At 39.5% G+C, this 16,385-nt stretch overlaps 1 protein-coding gene across 3 annotated transcripts in view; it reads left to right on the top strand.

Annotated features, from left to right (window-relative positions):
• Positions 1 to 15,646, top strand: part of PACRGL (parkin coregulated like) — a 40,431-nt gene extending 24,785 nt beyond the window's left edge. For all 3 annotated transcript variants that reach the window (XM_039216598.1, XM_039216596.1, XM_039216597.1), the window contains exons 4-9: positions 5,785 to 5,852; positions 7,457 to 7,547; positions 9,979 to 10,113; positions 10,546 to 10,653; positions 12,354 to 12,434; positions 15,365 to 15,646. In XM_039216598.1, the coding sequence (XP_039072529.1) occupies positions 5,785 to 5,852; positions 7,457 to 7,547; positions 9,979 to 10,113; positions 10,546 to 10,653; positions 12,354 to 12,434; positions 15,365 to 15,421 (540 nt within the window). In that variant the 3' untranslated portion in view covers positions 15,422 to 15,646. The remainder of the gene's footprint in view (positions 1 to 5,784; positions 5,853 to 7,456; positions 7,548 to 9,978; positions 10,114 to 10,545; positions 10,654 to 12,353; positions 12,435 to 15,364) is intronic.
• Positions 15,647 to 16,385: the final 739 nt, after the last annotated feature.

Consider the following 16,385-nt stretch of genomic DNA (forward strand, 5'->3'; position numbering starts at 1 on the left):
GAGACTAATAGCTGGTAGAACTAAAAGTGTTTGTAACCTAATTTGTCTTAATTTTTCACCCCACTTCAAGAAACACTTTTTCAAGTTTCCTTATCTGATATCAACTACTTGAAAACAGTTTTTAAAACATATTTTTCTTGGGGTGCCTGGGTGCCTCAGTTGGTTAAGTGGCTGATGCCAGCTCAGGTCATGATCTCACGGTTCGTGGGTTCAAGCCCCGTGTCGGGCTCTGTGCTGACAGCTCAGAGCCTGGAGCCTGCTTCGGATTCTGTATCTCCCTTTCTCTCTCTCTCTCTCTCAGAAATAAGTAAAATGTAAAAAAAATTAAAATATTTTTCTTAGGAATTATAATTAAATGAATGAAACATTACTATTTCTCTGAATTATTATGCAGAATATGGATTGAACTTTGTAAATGAATCTCCTATTATAGTTTTTTAGAAAACAATGAAATAACTTTTTATTTTAATTTTATTTTTATTTTACTTTTTTCTTTTATAGTTTATTGTCAAGTTAGTTTCCATGTAACACCCAGTGCTCATCCCAACGAGTGCCCTCCTTCCTGCCCAGCACCCCTTTTCCCCTCTCCCCCATCCCCATCAATCCTCAGTTTGTTCTCAGTATTTAAAAGTCTCTTATGGTTTGCCTCCCTCCTTCTCCTTAACTGTTTTTTCCCTTACCCTCCCCCATGTCCTCTGTTATGTTTCTCCTGTTCCACATATGAGAGAAAACATATGGTATCTGTCCTTCTCTGCCTGACTTATTTCACTTAGCATAACACCCTCGAGTTCCATCCATGTTGCTACAAATGGCCAGATTTCATTCTTTCTCATTGCCATGTAGTATTCCATGGTATAGATTAACCACATCTTCTTGATCCATTCATCAGTTGATGGACATTTAGGCTCTTAACATGATTTGGCTATTGTTGAAAATGGTGCTATGAACATTGGGGTACATGTGCCCCCTATGCATCAGCACTCCTGTATCCCTTGGATAAATTCCTAGCAGTGCTATTGCTGGGTCATAGGGGAGTTCTATTGTTAATTTATTGAGGAACCTCCACACTGTTTTCCAGAGGGGCTGTACCAGTTTACATTCCCACCAACAGTGTAGGAGGGTGCCCGTTTCTCAACATCCTCACCAGCATCTATAGTCTCCTGATTTGTTCATTTTAGCCACTCTGACTGGTGTGAGGTGGTATCATTGCTGTAAGTGGAGTATTAAAGTCCCCTGCAATTAGCACATTCTTACCAATAAGATTGTTTCTGTTTGTGATTAATTGTTTTATGTATTTGGGTGCTTTCGAATTCGGTGCATAGACATTTATAACCGTTAGCTCTTCCTAATGGATAGACCCTGTAATTATTATATAATGCCCTTCTTCATCTCTTGTTACTGCCTTAACTTTAAAGTCCAGTTTGTCCGATATAAGTATGGCTACTCCAGCTTTCTTTTGACTTTCAGTAGCATGATAGACGTTTTCCCATTTTCCCATCCCTTCACTTTCAATCTGAAGGTGTCCTCAGGTCTAAAATGAGTCTCTTGTAGACAACAAATAGATAGATCTTGGTTTTTTTAATCCATTCTGATACCCTATGTCTTTTGATTAGAGCATTTAGTCCACTTACATTCAGTGTTATTATTGAAAAATATGGGTTTATAGTCATTGTGTTCTCGGTAGGATTCATGCTTGTGGTGGTGTCTCTGGTACCTTGTGTTCCTTGCAACATTTCTCTCATAGAGTCCCCCTCAGGATTTCTTGTAGGATGGGTTTAGTGGTGATGAATTCCTTCAATTTCTGTTTGTTTGGGAAGACCTGTATCTCTCCTTCTATTCTGAATGACAGGCTTGCTGGAGAAAGGATTCTTGGCTGCATATTTTTTCCGTTCATCACATTGAAGATTTCCTGGCATTCCTTTCTGACCTGCCAAGTTTCATTAGATAGGTCTGCGACCACTCTCGTATGTCTCCCTTTGTATGTTAGGGCCCTTTTCTCCCTAATTCTTCCTTCAGAATTCTCTCTTTATCCTTATATTTTGTCAGTTTCACTATGATATGTCGTGCAGAAGGTCGATTCAAGTTACATCTGAGGGGAGTTCTCTGTGCCTCTTGGATTTCAATGTCTGTTTCCTTCCCCAGATTGGGGATGTTCTCGGCTATAATTTGTTCAAATACTCCTTCATTCCCTTTCTCTCTCCCTTATTATTCTGGAATCCCTATGATAGGGATATTGTGCTGTTTGATTTCATCACTCAGTTCTCGAATTCTCCTTTTGTGCTCCTGGATCAATTTATCTCTCTTTTCCTTGGCTTTCTCTTTTTCTATAATTGTGCCTTCTAATTCACCTATTCTCCTCTCTGCCTCTTCAATCAGTGCAGTGGCCGCCTCTATTTTTTTATACAGCTCATTTATAGGATTTTTAAATTTATCACAACTGTTTTTAAAGTCCACAGTCTTTGTAGCAATAGCGTCTCTGGTGTCTTCCATGCCTTTCTCAAGCCCAACGTTTAATTTTATGACTATTGTTCTAAATTCTTGGTCAGTTATGTTGCTTATATCTGTTTTGACCAATTCTTTAGCTGTCACTTGGAAATCTTCCTGGAATTACTTTAGAGGAGAGTTCTTCCGTTTCATCATTTTGGCTAGCTTTCTGTCTGTTGTAAGTTTTAAAAGCTTGTTATGCACTCTGCTCCTGTGAGTACTGCTGTATTAAAGGAGGTTCATAGACTGCCCAGGGCCTGTCTGTTCAGAAAGTGTTCTTTTAATGGTGTCCCTTGGTCTCTTTTGTTGTGACTTTGGTTATTTTATTGCCCTACTCGTAGTGATATTTAGAACTCTCTACCATGTGTACTTTTGCTTGTTTCTTGAGGTAGCTCTGGAAAGGAAAACAGACAAACAAACAGGGAACAAAAGCACTTAAACACACAAACAAGTCAAACAGACAAGCAAACCGAAAGGGAAAAAACAAAACCAAAAACAACAAAAGACAGAGGACAGTCTAAAATCGTAAAATCAGAAATCTCAGTTACAAATAGAGATCAGGATGGAGGCAGTGCTGATGGAAGAGCATATACAAAGAGAAATGACGGGTGGGGAGAAAGAGAAATTGAACATTGACTAGGCAGAGAGACTAAAAGGCTTAAATCAGAGAAAAAGGAGAATATGGCAGGAGGTGAGGAGAAAAAATAAATGAAGATAATTGTTACCCAGAGAAACTATACAGTCTGATTATTTCAAAGAGAGAGAAAATAAGGTAATGATGGAGGTGTAGAACATGCATCAAGAGAATGGATTATATATACCTGTTTAAGCAAACCTGTAACCAGAATACCCAGTCCAGAGGAGGGGAGAGACAAGAATGAGATAAGGGAGAATATATCTGAATAGCAAGAATTGATCTAGAGTTAATCACAGCAGTGCATCAGTGCTGATCTTGGGAGAGTGGCTGTCTGTTTCCCCAGCATCCATCCAGCTTCCGTAATAAAGCAACTCTCCAACACGGATGGGCATGGTTTGGTGTAGGCAGGTCTCACCTCCACTGTGATCCCTCCGACCACTCCCTGAGGCCCCGCCTTGGTGGTTGTGGGGAGAAAAATGGCGGCCCCCCAGTCACCTCTCAAACCAGGCATTGCAAATCACTCTTTTGGGTCCAATCTCACTTTGCTGTGGGCGCAGCCAAAGTGGCCTGTGTTCTATATCCCACACCCAGCCTCGTTTCCGGATCTTACTCTGTGCGCATTAGTGACATTGCCCGAAATGTAATCCTGCAAACTGGGCCGCTTCCTAGCAGGGGATCAAGTAGGGGACTGGTTCCTCCTGATGCCAACTGCGACTGTGATCTGTTGCATACCATCTATCCCGGAGGGAATTTCTGAGACCGGGATGCCCAGCCCAAAGAAAGCTCTGCAGTTAGAGATAGGATCTCTCTCCTAAAGCCCTGTGGTTAGAGATGTGACGATAGGATCCGTCTCCATCCCGGGCCAAATTTTTTTGTTTTTTCCTCTTCTCCAGGGACCGTTCTAAGATTCCCCAGCCACTCTTTCTCTTCCCTTTGTCTCTCTGCAGAGGGGGCTCCCTCCCCTGCGTTCCGCCGGGTCTCAGCCCATTTTTATCTTCCGCAGTTCGCAGTCACACACCTGTGAGGCTGCCTTCTTAGTGGACTCCATCTCTTTTCCTCCCAGACTCCTGCAGTTCAGAGTCCTTTGGCTTCAGCCCTTCTTTGTTTGAGAGATGCAGCCAGGCAGGAAGTACGGAGATCCTTATTTCTTTTTTAAAATTTTTTAAATGTTTTTATTTATTTTTGAGACAGAGATAGAGACAGCATGAGCAGGGGAGGGTCAGAGAGAGGGAGAAACAGAATCCGAAGACAGGCTCCAGGCTCTGAGCTAGTTGTCAGCACAGAGCTTGACCTGGGACTCGAACCCACGAACCGTGAGATCATGACCTGAGCCGAAGTCAAATGTTTATCCAACTGAGCCACCTAGGCGCCCCATGGAGCTCCTTATTTCTCCGCCATCTTGCCCCTGTATCTGAAATAACTTTTGCTACTATTATAGTTTTAAACCTCAATGACATTTCATCTGTGTGTTTTAACTTCAAACATATGTGTTTTTTCCAGGGGAAAAAAGCTAATTCTAAACTTACATCCTTAAATGTATTTTTAAATTACTGCAAGTGATTTAAAAATATTTTTGTCTAGTTACATCTTTGAAAAAGATTAGTCAGTTTATGTTTTATAATTTAAACAACTATATTTTATTTGATTATGTTCAAAATAGTCTGTGATAAAATATTAACTTTCTGTGCCTAAATTCTCTAAGGAGCAACTGTATTGAAATCATGTATGCTGTACTATTTAACCATTGTGATTCATCATCTCTAAAATGGACTTTGGGAATAGATACAGAGTTAATTTATTCTTTTGTTTTTAACCTTTTTTAAATGTTTATTTATTTTTGAGAGAGAGAGAGCAGAAGAGGAGCAGAGAGAGAGGGGGACAGAATTTCCTAAGTGCGCTCAGTGATGAGAGTGGAGAGCCCCATGTAGGGCTTGAACCCATAAACCATGAGATCATGACCTGAGCCAAAGTCGGCCGCTTAACCAACTGCGCAACCCAGGCTTCCCCAGAGTTAATTTATTCTAAACATAATATGTAGACAAACTGAAAGTTGTGAAATTATATATCTAAGCAAACACATTCGAGCATGTTTATGAGAGTCTTGTTCTGTCTTCAACTCTACAACCCCCACCTATCATAAGCCTTTGGTTTTTGTAGAAGTATAAAACCAGTTTGGAGAAATTACAGGGTCTCTGACCATCCAGACCATCCGCATTTGACCAGAGGATAAGTAGGAGATGTGCTGGAGACTGAAGACAAATCTGTTTTCCCTGTACCCAATGCTTCTTCCCCATGTAGCCCTCACCTTGAAAGTCACAGTCGTAGGGGGTAGAAAGATGTATTATCTTTATTATATTTAATTATGATGTTCCTATTTAATAGTATCTATCCATATTATATTTATCATATATGTGATTCCAGCTTCCATCAAGCCTTCTGAAACAAGTTAGGGGTAAAAAAGAAATAGGGTGTTGTTGTGATTGTGGGTCCAGATTGTTTTCCTCAGGTGTGTTGCCAGGTAGAGGGATGTACTTGGTACCAGTGTCATGGGCAGAAGTCAGGATGTCCATTTGCCTCTGCCCTCAGCAGGATTGAAACTGATCAGGTGTCACAAAGTGGAGGTGATAGTATATTTATTACATTCATGTCATTTTCTATTTCAGTTTGGTGAACAGTCCCGAGCCCCTTCTGCATTTGCAGCTATTTACTCTAAAGGAGGTATTCCTTGCAGGTAAATCAATACAGGTTATAACTGACCATGCTGTTTAAAATAATTGAATAAAATCAATAACAGTATTTAGTTTAAATGTACTGAACATTTTATATGCCAGGAGTTTGAAATAAAGGTGACTTATTTACACTTTGGCTGTTGGACTGGTCTAGATCGTGGGGCATAGTCAAAGAAAATCATTTCAATTCCAAACTAGAATTACAAATAGATCTATAATGTAAGAACTGGATTGAACCAGTTTCTGAAATAAGCCAAGCATTCATAGGCTTGGGTAAGTTGCAGATAAATTGTCTGAAACTGAAAGCTTACAATTTAATGGAATTGTTTCATTATTTTTTGAAATATTTGAAAAATTTTAAAAATTATATTTATTGAAATTATATTTATTAATGAGTACATACGGTGGTTTTTGCTCAATTTTAATACAGTTTTTGCCACCTTTTGGGATAGACATCAGAACTGTTTTAAAGAAAACAATATAGTTACTGATAGAGTGATACCATTTTAAGATTTCACTACCAAGAAACATTTCTTTCTTCTAAGTATATCCAGTTTTAGCCTGTTTTAGATGATGGGAAATGTTGTTTTCATTGTGGAAAGATTAACCACAACATTACTTCTGTTGTTTTCTAAAATTCAAGAAATGTAGTTTTTAATGGTATCTGCAGATTTGGAGGAATGAGCTCAAGAGGGATTCCTCATTATTTATGGTTATTATTTTTGTATTTTATTCTGAAGCAAAGCAGTATTTTCAGGTTCTTACACCCCACTCCCTACTCTAAACAATTGTGGTTGCTAAAATTGTAAAAATGTTACCAAGACCTCTTGCTAAACGCTAAAGAAGGTGTCAAGAACTTGAGAACATTACAGAAGGTTGAAGAAACATTTGAGGGTGATGAGTAACTTCACTGTCATGATTATGATGATGATTCCCTTGATGTAGTTACATTTGAAAACCTGTATCACATGTTACACTTCGTAACCATGTGCAGTTTATTACATGTTGGTTATGCCTCAGTAAGAGCTGGTAAGGAAAAAACATTAAAAAAGCCACAGCAGCAGCGGTGACAAGCTCAAGGGGCTACCATTTTGTAACCTGCGTGGCCTGTTTCACCTCCTGGCCTCTGTTTCCTGTGGTTTAACAGAGCTGAAGTCTGGCTTGTATTCAGACCGTTACGTTTAAAGAATCTATATCTGAAAAATAATGTTCCATATAAAACAACTTACTGTTTCTAATTATATTTCTTTGTTTGCACATTGGTAGGTTATCTATTTTCTTATAATTATGACTGAAACATGTCAAGTGTAGCATTTGTATTAAGACTCACAGCAGCATGCTTGAATTCTAAAACTGTAGGCTGAACACATGTGGAGTTTAGTTTCGCCACCAAACAATTTTGTTGAGAGGGTAGGAGTTTGTAGGATAATAGACTTTGCTGTATAAGATGCCTCCATAATAACATTGCCAGCCATGATATTCCTACATGTTACAGAGTAGTTGTAATATGATCATGTTGTAGAAAGAGTATGAATGTGTTAGATAATTACTGCTTAATATGTAATTACATTGTCCATGTTACATTTACGGGTGTTTATTATTTTAGATTGATCCATGGTTCGGTAAAACACACATTGCAGTGGGAATGTCCTCCTGAAAATCTTCCATTTGATCCTCTCCTTATTACTTTAGCTGAGGTAAGTGTAATTTCAATTTCTCCTGAATGTTTATGGATAAACACTTTTAAAACCGTATTAAATGTTATTTCACAATGCATCAGTAAATCTTATTTTATACTTTTGAAATAAGAGCCAAGCAAAAGTCATTAAACCACCAACACTCCCTTAGGAACTAATTATGGTCAGTATATGTTTATTAGAAACTGATTAATCAGCTTTATAAACAAGTTAGTCTACACAGGGGCTTGTAGATAAGTGGATGAAATATTCACACTTAATTCCAAAAAAGTACTTGGAATCATATTGAACGAGTCATATCAGGAGATATCACCAGTGGTTTAACTTTAATTACATTAGATTGCAATGGGTGGTTGATCTATTTCTGTACAGCCAGTCGTGGTTAATGTGAATGTGATATGTCTCTTAGGGAACTGCTACTAACTACCTAAACGTCCCTTTGGAAAGTTCTCTGGGCTTTTGCCTACCTGGACATTTTAAGTAGAATGTCAGGGAGATCACTTTTATAGAGGATTTTTAAGAAAATTTCTGATAGATTCCTTTATATTATTTAATGTATCAGGAAGAGGTTGGTAGAGTATTAGCTTGAAGTGGGTCAGTGGTCTCTTCTGTGAAATTTATTCCCTTAGTTAGAGTCACGAGTTGGGAAATGAATTAACCAGTTGTCTTATGTTTAAATTATAGATACCTGTCTTTTGTAAGAGTTAAGGATCATTTTTGTTGGTCTTTGTTTTTCTTAATTTGTATCTCAACTTACAAAATCATTTTGGTTTAATAACAGTATGTTTTTATGGGTAGCCTATTTTGAAATGCAGTTTTGATCAAAGTCTTTTAAACTTGGTATAAAAAACTTAAAAACGTATCAATGTTCCATTAGTTCTTTACAGTTTTTAAGCCTTTTTTATATGGTAGCAAACCATTTTTTAGATGAATCACACAAGTATAATGACACCTTTGAAAACAAGCTCCAGTCAGGGGTGCCTCAGTGGCTCCGTTGGTTAAGCACCCCACTCTTGATTTCAGCTCAGGTCATGATCTCACAGTATGTGAGATCAGATCAAGCCTCGCATCTGGGTCTGGGCTGACCATGAGGAGCCTGCTTGTGATTTTCCCTTTCCCTTCTGCCCCTCCCCTGTGAGCCTGTGCACCTGCACACTAGTGCTCTCTCTCTCAAAAATAAACATTAAAAAAAAATTGCTCCAGCTTATCACAAGGTGAGGGGAGTGCTTTAATTTGTGGAGTCCCTAAAATGATTCTGTGTTTAGTTGAGATTACATAAAGTCAGTCCTTTAAGTAATCGTTTTCCAAACATCAGTGCCTTCATTTCTGTATTGGGTAGATTGTTAGCCTTTCCCTCTACTTATTTAATGATGGAGAAGTACTAACAGAGCCACCACTATGGAAATCCACTTCTCCTCTTGACCTGATCTGTCATCTCTGAAATGATGATAGAAGCTGTGTTCCGAAGTGGTGCGGTCGTGCTTGGCAGTCTGGGAAGGGAAGTGTTTGGTCACTGTTGGGAAGCAGATAGTTTGGTCTAAAGGACGAATTGGTTCAAAATTTAATTTTTTAGGCATGACTTTGCAGCCAGTTATATTTATTCACAGATAATAATTAGTCAAACTGAGGGAGTATTGCTATTGCTTTTTTTGTATTATGGTCTTATGTATTATCTTGACGCAAAGTGATGGATTAAATCATAGAAAAGTACTATCTAATACTTTCTAATGCATTGAGGGTGAAAAACAGAAATGATACGGGTTTTTTTTCATATTTTTATTTAACATTTCAATGTTAAGAATGACATTTAAAATCTTAACAGTGGTTTTTGGACATAGGAAAAGATGTTTTTTAAATATCTTAATATAAAATATTTAAATATGAAGGAAAAACAATATTTTAGAAACTCATTAAACAAGTTGTGAAATCACCGTAAAGGTAGGAGGTCCAGTAATTACGCATTCATAAAGTTGTGGTTATAAAAGAGCAGTGTAGACTGATTTTCTGTGCTTTCAGATGGTATTTGGGAGTATACACAATGTTTTTAGTATCCTAAGTGAGGGTTTCTTTTTCTTTTTTTATTTACCTTTCGTCTCTCTCCCTCCCTCCTTTTATTTTCTTCCTTCCTTTCTTTTCTTTTTTTAGATTTCTTTTATTTTTCCTTGCTTTCCTCTTACTTCCTCCTGTTCCTTTCATTTTTAAAATCTTTTTCTTCCTTCCTGTGGGTAGAAATTCTTCCTGTCCCACGCATGTCCTTTGTTCTGCAATTTCAGGGTTTAACTGAAATTGTAATTATTGAAATTGTAAATCACGAATAGGAAAACCATAATGAAACTTGATTTTCATTTAGACTAGTAAGAATTCAATTTTGTTGTTAGTATAACCAGGTGCTTAGTAAATCTGTTTTGTTTGTTTGTTTTGTCTTCGACAGGGTTTGAGGGAGACGAAGCATCCGTACACCTTTGTGTCAAAGGAGGGCTTTAGACAATTGCTTTTGGTCCCAGGAGCTCCAGAGAAAGCTGTGCCTTTGCTTCCGAGACTGGTTCCGGTGCTCAAGGCGGCTCTGGTACCCCCTATTCCTTTGGACTTTCTGTGGTACATTTAGAATATTTTATTTCTTTTTGTCTTCCAAATTATATGCAAATTCGCCCTTTACCTGTGATTTTGATGTGCATGCAAATTAGGCCCTGGTTGTTCAGGGACAGGTGATTACTTACCTGCAGACACCTGTGGAAGATACAGGCCAGGTAAGAAGGGCCATTTTGAGTAATCAGAGAAAGTAAGAAACCTCAGAGCAGTATGGCCAAGTTCATGTTTCAGTCAAGCCGGAAATGTGTTTGTTTTGCTTCTACACAGTCCAGCATTAAAGGATATTTTTGAGATTCGGGGTTTAGTGGCTTGTCTTCTGATGTTCAGTCTTACTTTTTTCTCCACCTGCTCGCCCTTTCTTTTTACTTGTCTTTCCTCTTCCCTGTACCGCTGACCCCAAACCCCCCAGGCCCACCTGGATGATGACGTGTTTGCCAGAGGACTGAGTGCTCTCGTGCAGCTAAGTGTCGTCGTTGGCCCCTCCCTAAATGCCCATCTGAAACATCTGCTTACAAGTGTGAGTACTGGAAAGATGACAGAGTGGATGTGGATGTGTCTGTGCACTGTCTGCATCTTGTCGTGATCTGTGGCTTCCAGCTAGTCACTAACTGATTCAGCACTCCTAAAAAACTACCTAATTCTTATTTTTTAAAAATATTTATTGATTTGAGAGAGAGAGAGAGGGAGGGACAGAGAGAGAGAGAGAGAGAAAGTGCAAGCGGGGGAGGGGACAAGAATGAATGAACAGTACAGCGGTATTATGCCCGTGTTGACTAGCTGTGGATTATAAGGGCAGCTCATCCACCCTCCTGTGTAATGGTACATTGCCACAGTCATGATTTTCTTTTTCTTTGTTTCTCCTTGTAAGTTTTTTAGTGAGTCTGTAAGTAGTGTTCAGGATGAGGTCTTTTCCCGTTACGTGTAGTTTAATCCTTAGACAGATACACACTGGGCTGCTGGACAGTTCAGGGGGTCCCCAAACCGCCTCGGGTTGTTAGAAGGACTCATGAAACTCAGAAAGCTGTTAAACGGTTTCAGTTCATCCCAGCGAAGGGCTACCGAGTAAAATCCGCAGAGGAAGGAGGTGCACAGAGCAGAGCCCAGGACGCACAAGATGTGGCGGGTCCCGTTGTCCTCCCTCTCAGTGAAGCTGGGTGGACAGTACTCGCTTCTTCCAGCCGTGGTGTCCAGGCTTCCTATCAGGGTGCCGTCAAGCAAGCATGACTGGCTGCTTGCATGCTTGGCCTTCGTCTCCAGCCTCTTCAGAAGCTGAGCTGAGATCATGTGGCCTGAGGCCCCCACGTAAACAAAAAGCTCTTATCTGGCAGGATCAGAACAGGGCTTAGAGGTTGCCATCCAGGAGCCAGGGACAAGGGCCTATCCTTTCACTACATGAAGTTAATCCTTTACTATACACACTAATAAAAACATTAAAGTCCTTGCTGGAATTAACCCACAACTAGCCTTTCTCTGTGTGCATCCTATGTAGTTCGGAACTGAGACATGCTTTACATTCATAGTTTCCCTGTTTTGTTTTGTTTTTTCTTGGACCCATCCACTGGAGAGATCCTAGAACTGTGTGTTTAACGTTTTACTCTGCGGAGAGAATATACACCCCAGAAGCACCTGGTGAAGCCTATAGAAAGTGGGGCTGGTAGTGAATCTATCAAGATTGCTGTGCTGCGGTTAGGAATGTTGGGAGATGAGTTCCCACCAGCACCAGGTGTTTGATGGAGAGAAGCACTGTGGGAATAGACCTAAACCATATCAGGCAAGCCTTAGGAGAGAAGGAGATTCCTTCTTCCTGTTTGCTTACAACCTTTAGGTCAGCAGGTTATACCTAACTAACCACAGGAATTTCACCCTAATATATAAAATGACTTACTGATTGATTGTTCCATCCAGAAATCCAACATTTTAACAAATCTGTTGCTCTCTGACCTTTTGTTTTGTGCCAAGTATTATGCGAGGCACCGGGGCTATAATGCTGAACTTGTTTTCTTTTAACAAATAATAGTGATGTCTATTATATATAAATTTCAATGAGATGTTTTCTAAAAGAAGCCTTGGGATCTAAAACAAATTAAGTGGTGTTTGTGTACTTAACTATACAGTAAGGACTCAATGATTATATTTCTAGTTAGCATACGCCTTAGCGAAGTTTTACTTAGGCCTGTGTTACTTTTTCAAATCATTCTCTCAATCTTATTTTAAAAGCTTTCCAAGAGACTAAGGGATAAGAAATTCAAGGAGCCAATCACCAGTGCATTACAGAAGCTAGAGCAGCATGGTGGAAGTGTAAGTAAAACCTGATTCCTTACATCATGTTTTCTTTTTGTTTTGTTGTTGTTTTTGTTTGTTTTGGTTTTGTTTTCTACTTTTACACTATAAAACTGACTGTATAATGTGTATTTTTTCAGCCACAAGTCACCATGTGGAGTTAATATTTTCATTTGAGAGCTTGGAGTTTCCATCTTTTGTAGGTCACACAGTTTCTAAGCATTGGGATGTATTAGAAACTGTGTTATTAGCACAGGGCCGTATACTTCCTCTGCGCTGACTATACAGCTCTCCACCTGGGGCACCTTCACGGGTTTTTTTTTTTTCTTTATTTTGGGTGTTTTTGCTTAGACCATTGGAAAGTTCAGAAAACAGAAGGATTAACACAGAGAGCTCATTGACAAAAGTACTTTTTTTTCTTTCATGTGCCATTTTTCTGTCTAAAAAATTTACAATTTTCCCATCTTCAAAGATTGAGGTGAGATTTCCACACGGCTGCAATATCATGTCTGGAAGTGCACACTGTCCGGAACGTGTATGTGCACGCATGCGCGTGCGCGCGCGCACACACACACACACACACACACACACACACACACGCAAGAATGGATCAAATTATTCTGACTTTCAAGAATGTGTAAGAATGTGGGGGACCTCTGGGGGGCCTCATTATTATATGTGTGGTGTCAAATAGCTAGCTTAATTGAATTTTCATCATTTAAAGAAGTGTTCACATAATCTAGTCTTGGAAATATTTCTGTAAAGCAGTGATCCATCCTATCTTGTTTTGGAGATTATATTTAATCAGATTTTTTTTAAATTTTATTTATTTTGAGAGTTATGGGGGAGTAGAGAGAGAGAATCCCAAGTAGGCTCCACGCTGTCAGAGCAGCATGGCTCGAACTCCAGAAGCACGAACTGAACTGAGCTGAAATCAAGAGCCAGGTGCTCAACCTACTGAGCCCCCCCACCCCACTGACATTTAATCAGATCTTAATGATAGGTTTGCATGTGATTGTTTTAACATTGCAGAACTTAGTTTCATTGTAGGTACTTTCTAGAGGAATCATAAATGTATGTATGTATGTATGTATGTATGTGATCATATGCAATTTTAAAATGTCAGATATGTTAGTTTCAACTTTGTCTAAATTACCCAGTTTGACCAATTGCAGTGACTTTTAAAATTGATTATATTCTTTCTGTGATGAATGCCTAGAATAAAGCTTAGGAGGAGCAAGTAAGTCCCTAGACTAGTGGGTACTGGATTCCGTTGCTGTGTTTGGAGGATTAGCGTTCAGAGACCTTGTTGAGAGGCATAGAACCATCCCCTAGCCAATCCAGGGTCTCTCCTCAAGAGAAGGGAAATTTTTTTTGCTTATAAATGTGCTTCTGAGAGTTGGAATGCAAAATAATTTGCCAGTTCCTCCTCTGTGAGATGCAAGTAAACAGATGCTAAATAGTGAAGGCTCAGTCTCCAATAGGAAACTCTCCGCAGGGTGTTTCACTCATTCTGTGGAAAGGGCTCGCCCAGCACTTGAGGTTTCCTGAGGAGGCATGGGGAGGAGGGCATAGTTCAAGTAAATAAACTTTAGATGGAGCATACTAAGGTTTGGAGGAGGACACAGAGGAGTGTAGATGAGCGACACCCCCCCCCCCCCACGCCCTGGAGTTGGGGGGAGGCTCCTCTTATTGCCACTCAGTGTTATTTATTATTTTGAATCTTACTCATACGGAATAAAAAAGATTTTGAAGTTAAGTATTGTTTATCCCTTCAGAGCTTTTCTTCTTGTTGTTATCTACTTCTAATGTCTTATATAATATTTTAATAATTTAATAATAATATTGGGTCAGAGATTTTCTGTTGGCGTACTGTTCAAAACTGATCAGACTTTCCACTGGCCCAATTACCCTTGTGCCTGCTTTCAGTATTTTGCAGTCTTCCCCGATAATAACAAATGCCCTTCTTTCCCTTCAAAAACTGAAATGTTTATATATCTTTCTCCGTCTTTAAATAGGAGAGCTGAGTCTTTTTTTTTTTTTAATATTTTTTTATTTATTTCTAGGAGAGAGAGAGAGACAGCGTGAGCAGGGGAGGGTCAGGGAGAGAGGGAGACACAGACTCGGAAACAGGCTCCAGGCTCTGAGCTGGCAGTCAGCACAGAGCCCGACGCGGGGCTCGAACCCACGAACTGCGAGATCCTGACCTAAGCGAAAGTCGGACGCTTAACCGACTAAGCCACCCAGGCGCCCCGAGAGCTGAATCTTTAAAAGACTCTTCTCGGTATTGCAGTTTCTCGTTTCTTGGGGCTCGTGGGTTCCACAGTGATGGAAACACTCAGCTTTGGGGCGGCAGGAAAGTGACTTACAGTCACAGTGTCATTTTCTTACAACTAATCAGTTGACTACCTGCCTTCAGTGGCAGCTGGTTCACTCTTACTTTGACTGAATTTTCTTCCTAAGTCAGAGGCACGTTTCTCTGGGAAAAGGTAAGTACTTGCACCCACCCCAGTCTTTATTGAACATGTGGGAAGTGATCACGTGTCACGTCCTCAGTGGAGTACTGTTTAGACATTATATCCATCTAATCATCCCTGAAGCCCTCAGCAGTAGAATTTGTTATGATCCCCCTTTAAAGATCTAAAAACTGAGGCTCAAAGAGAATGAGCCCCAGATTTGACAGTGAAGCAACTGGCAGAAGCTGGATTCACATGCTGGTGATCTGGGTCCTACGAAGTCTGCAGTTAGAAATTGTTTAAAACAACCAGAGACAACCTATATTTTATTCAACTCAGAAAAAGTGTTACACTTCTCATTCCATCATTCTGTTCTCATTCCGTTTGCTTTGAGTTTTGGCACTTGTTTAGGCTTCCTCCAACAGATGTCATTAGTACCTGTCCAGGGGACCCTGCATGATACTAACGAAACGATGTTGTTTCTGTTGACAGGGAAGCCTGATCATCATCAAATCCAAGATCCCAACATATTGCTCCATATGCTGTTGAAGAAACCTCACACCATGGGGACACGTGTGGGACGCCGACCGTGGGTACCTGTGGCACTTTTTTGGATTCACTTCGGTGTATTCTTTTGTAAATCACAGCCACCATTCGAGATTTACTAGCTTCAGATGAGTATACGTAGTTCCACTGGATCATAGTAAAAGTTACTTATCAACAAAAAAGGATGGTCAATGATGGAAAGTTATTAAAAACAGTTCTACAATAGTACAATTTTGTGGGGTCAGTTTTTCATATATTTACAGCCTGGTGCAAACAACCATTGTTGGGTTTATAGTAGATGCGTTTGTATTTATTTTCTAGTGCTTTTTATTTATAATATCCCTTTCACACTCAGTTTGTAGCTGTGCACTTATTTTTAGACATTTTGTCATTGGTGGGGGGGGTTTATATTTATCAACTCTATGGAAATTTAAAGTATGGATAAACATTTGTGAATTCACTCTTAATTATTGTCTGTACATATGCATCTATGATGTAGAATCCTTGGAAAAAGTTCATACCAGAGTATTCTAGTTTAAGAAATTTTTTTAGGGGCACCTGGGTGGCTCAGTTGGTTAAGTATCCGACTTCGGCTCAGGTCACGATCTCACAGTTCGTGGGTTCGAGCCCCACGTCAGGCTCTGTGCTGACAGCCAGCTCAGAGCCTGAAGCCGGCTTCAGATTCTGTGTCTCTGTGTCTCTCTGACACTCCCCTGCTCACGCTGTCTCTCTCTCTCTCAGAAGTAAATAAAACATTTAAAATAAATTAAAATTTTTTAATGTGTAAATCCTCTTGTAAGTATGTTGTTTATTACAACTTATTAAAACTACCTAAACTTTAGGTGTTGATTATATTTAAGTAAATGTTATTTTTGTATCCCATAGTCTGAAAATACTTAAGATAACTCATTTCATGAAGATATCCAGAAATTAAAATCTGAAAATACTTCAACATACTGTGATTTTG

The sequence above is a fragment of the Hyaena hyaena genome, unplaced genomic scaffold (assembly GCF_003009895.1).
Source record: "Hyaena hyaena isolate Hyena2069 unplaced genomic scaffold, ASM300989v1 scaffold_640, whole genome shotgun sequence".
NCBI classification, from domain to species: domain Eukaryota; kingdom Metazoa; phylum Chordata; class Mammalia; order Carnivora; family Hyaenidae; genus Hyaena; species Hyaena hyaena.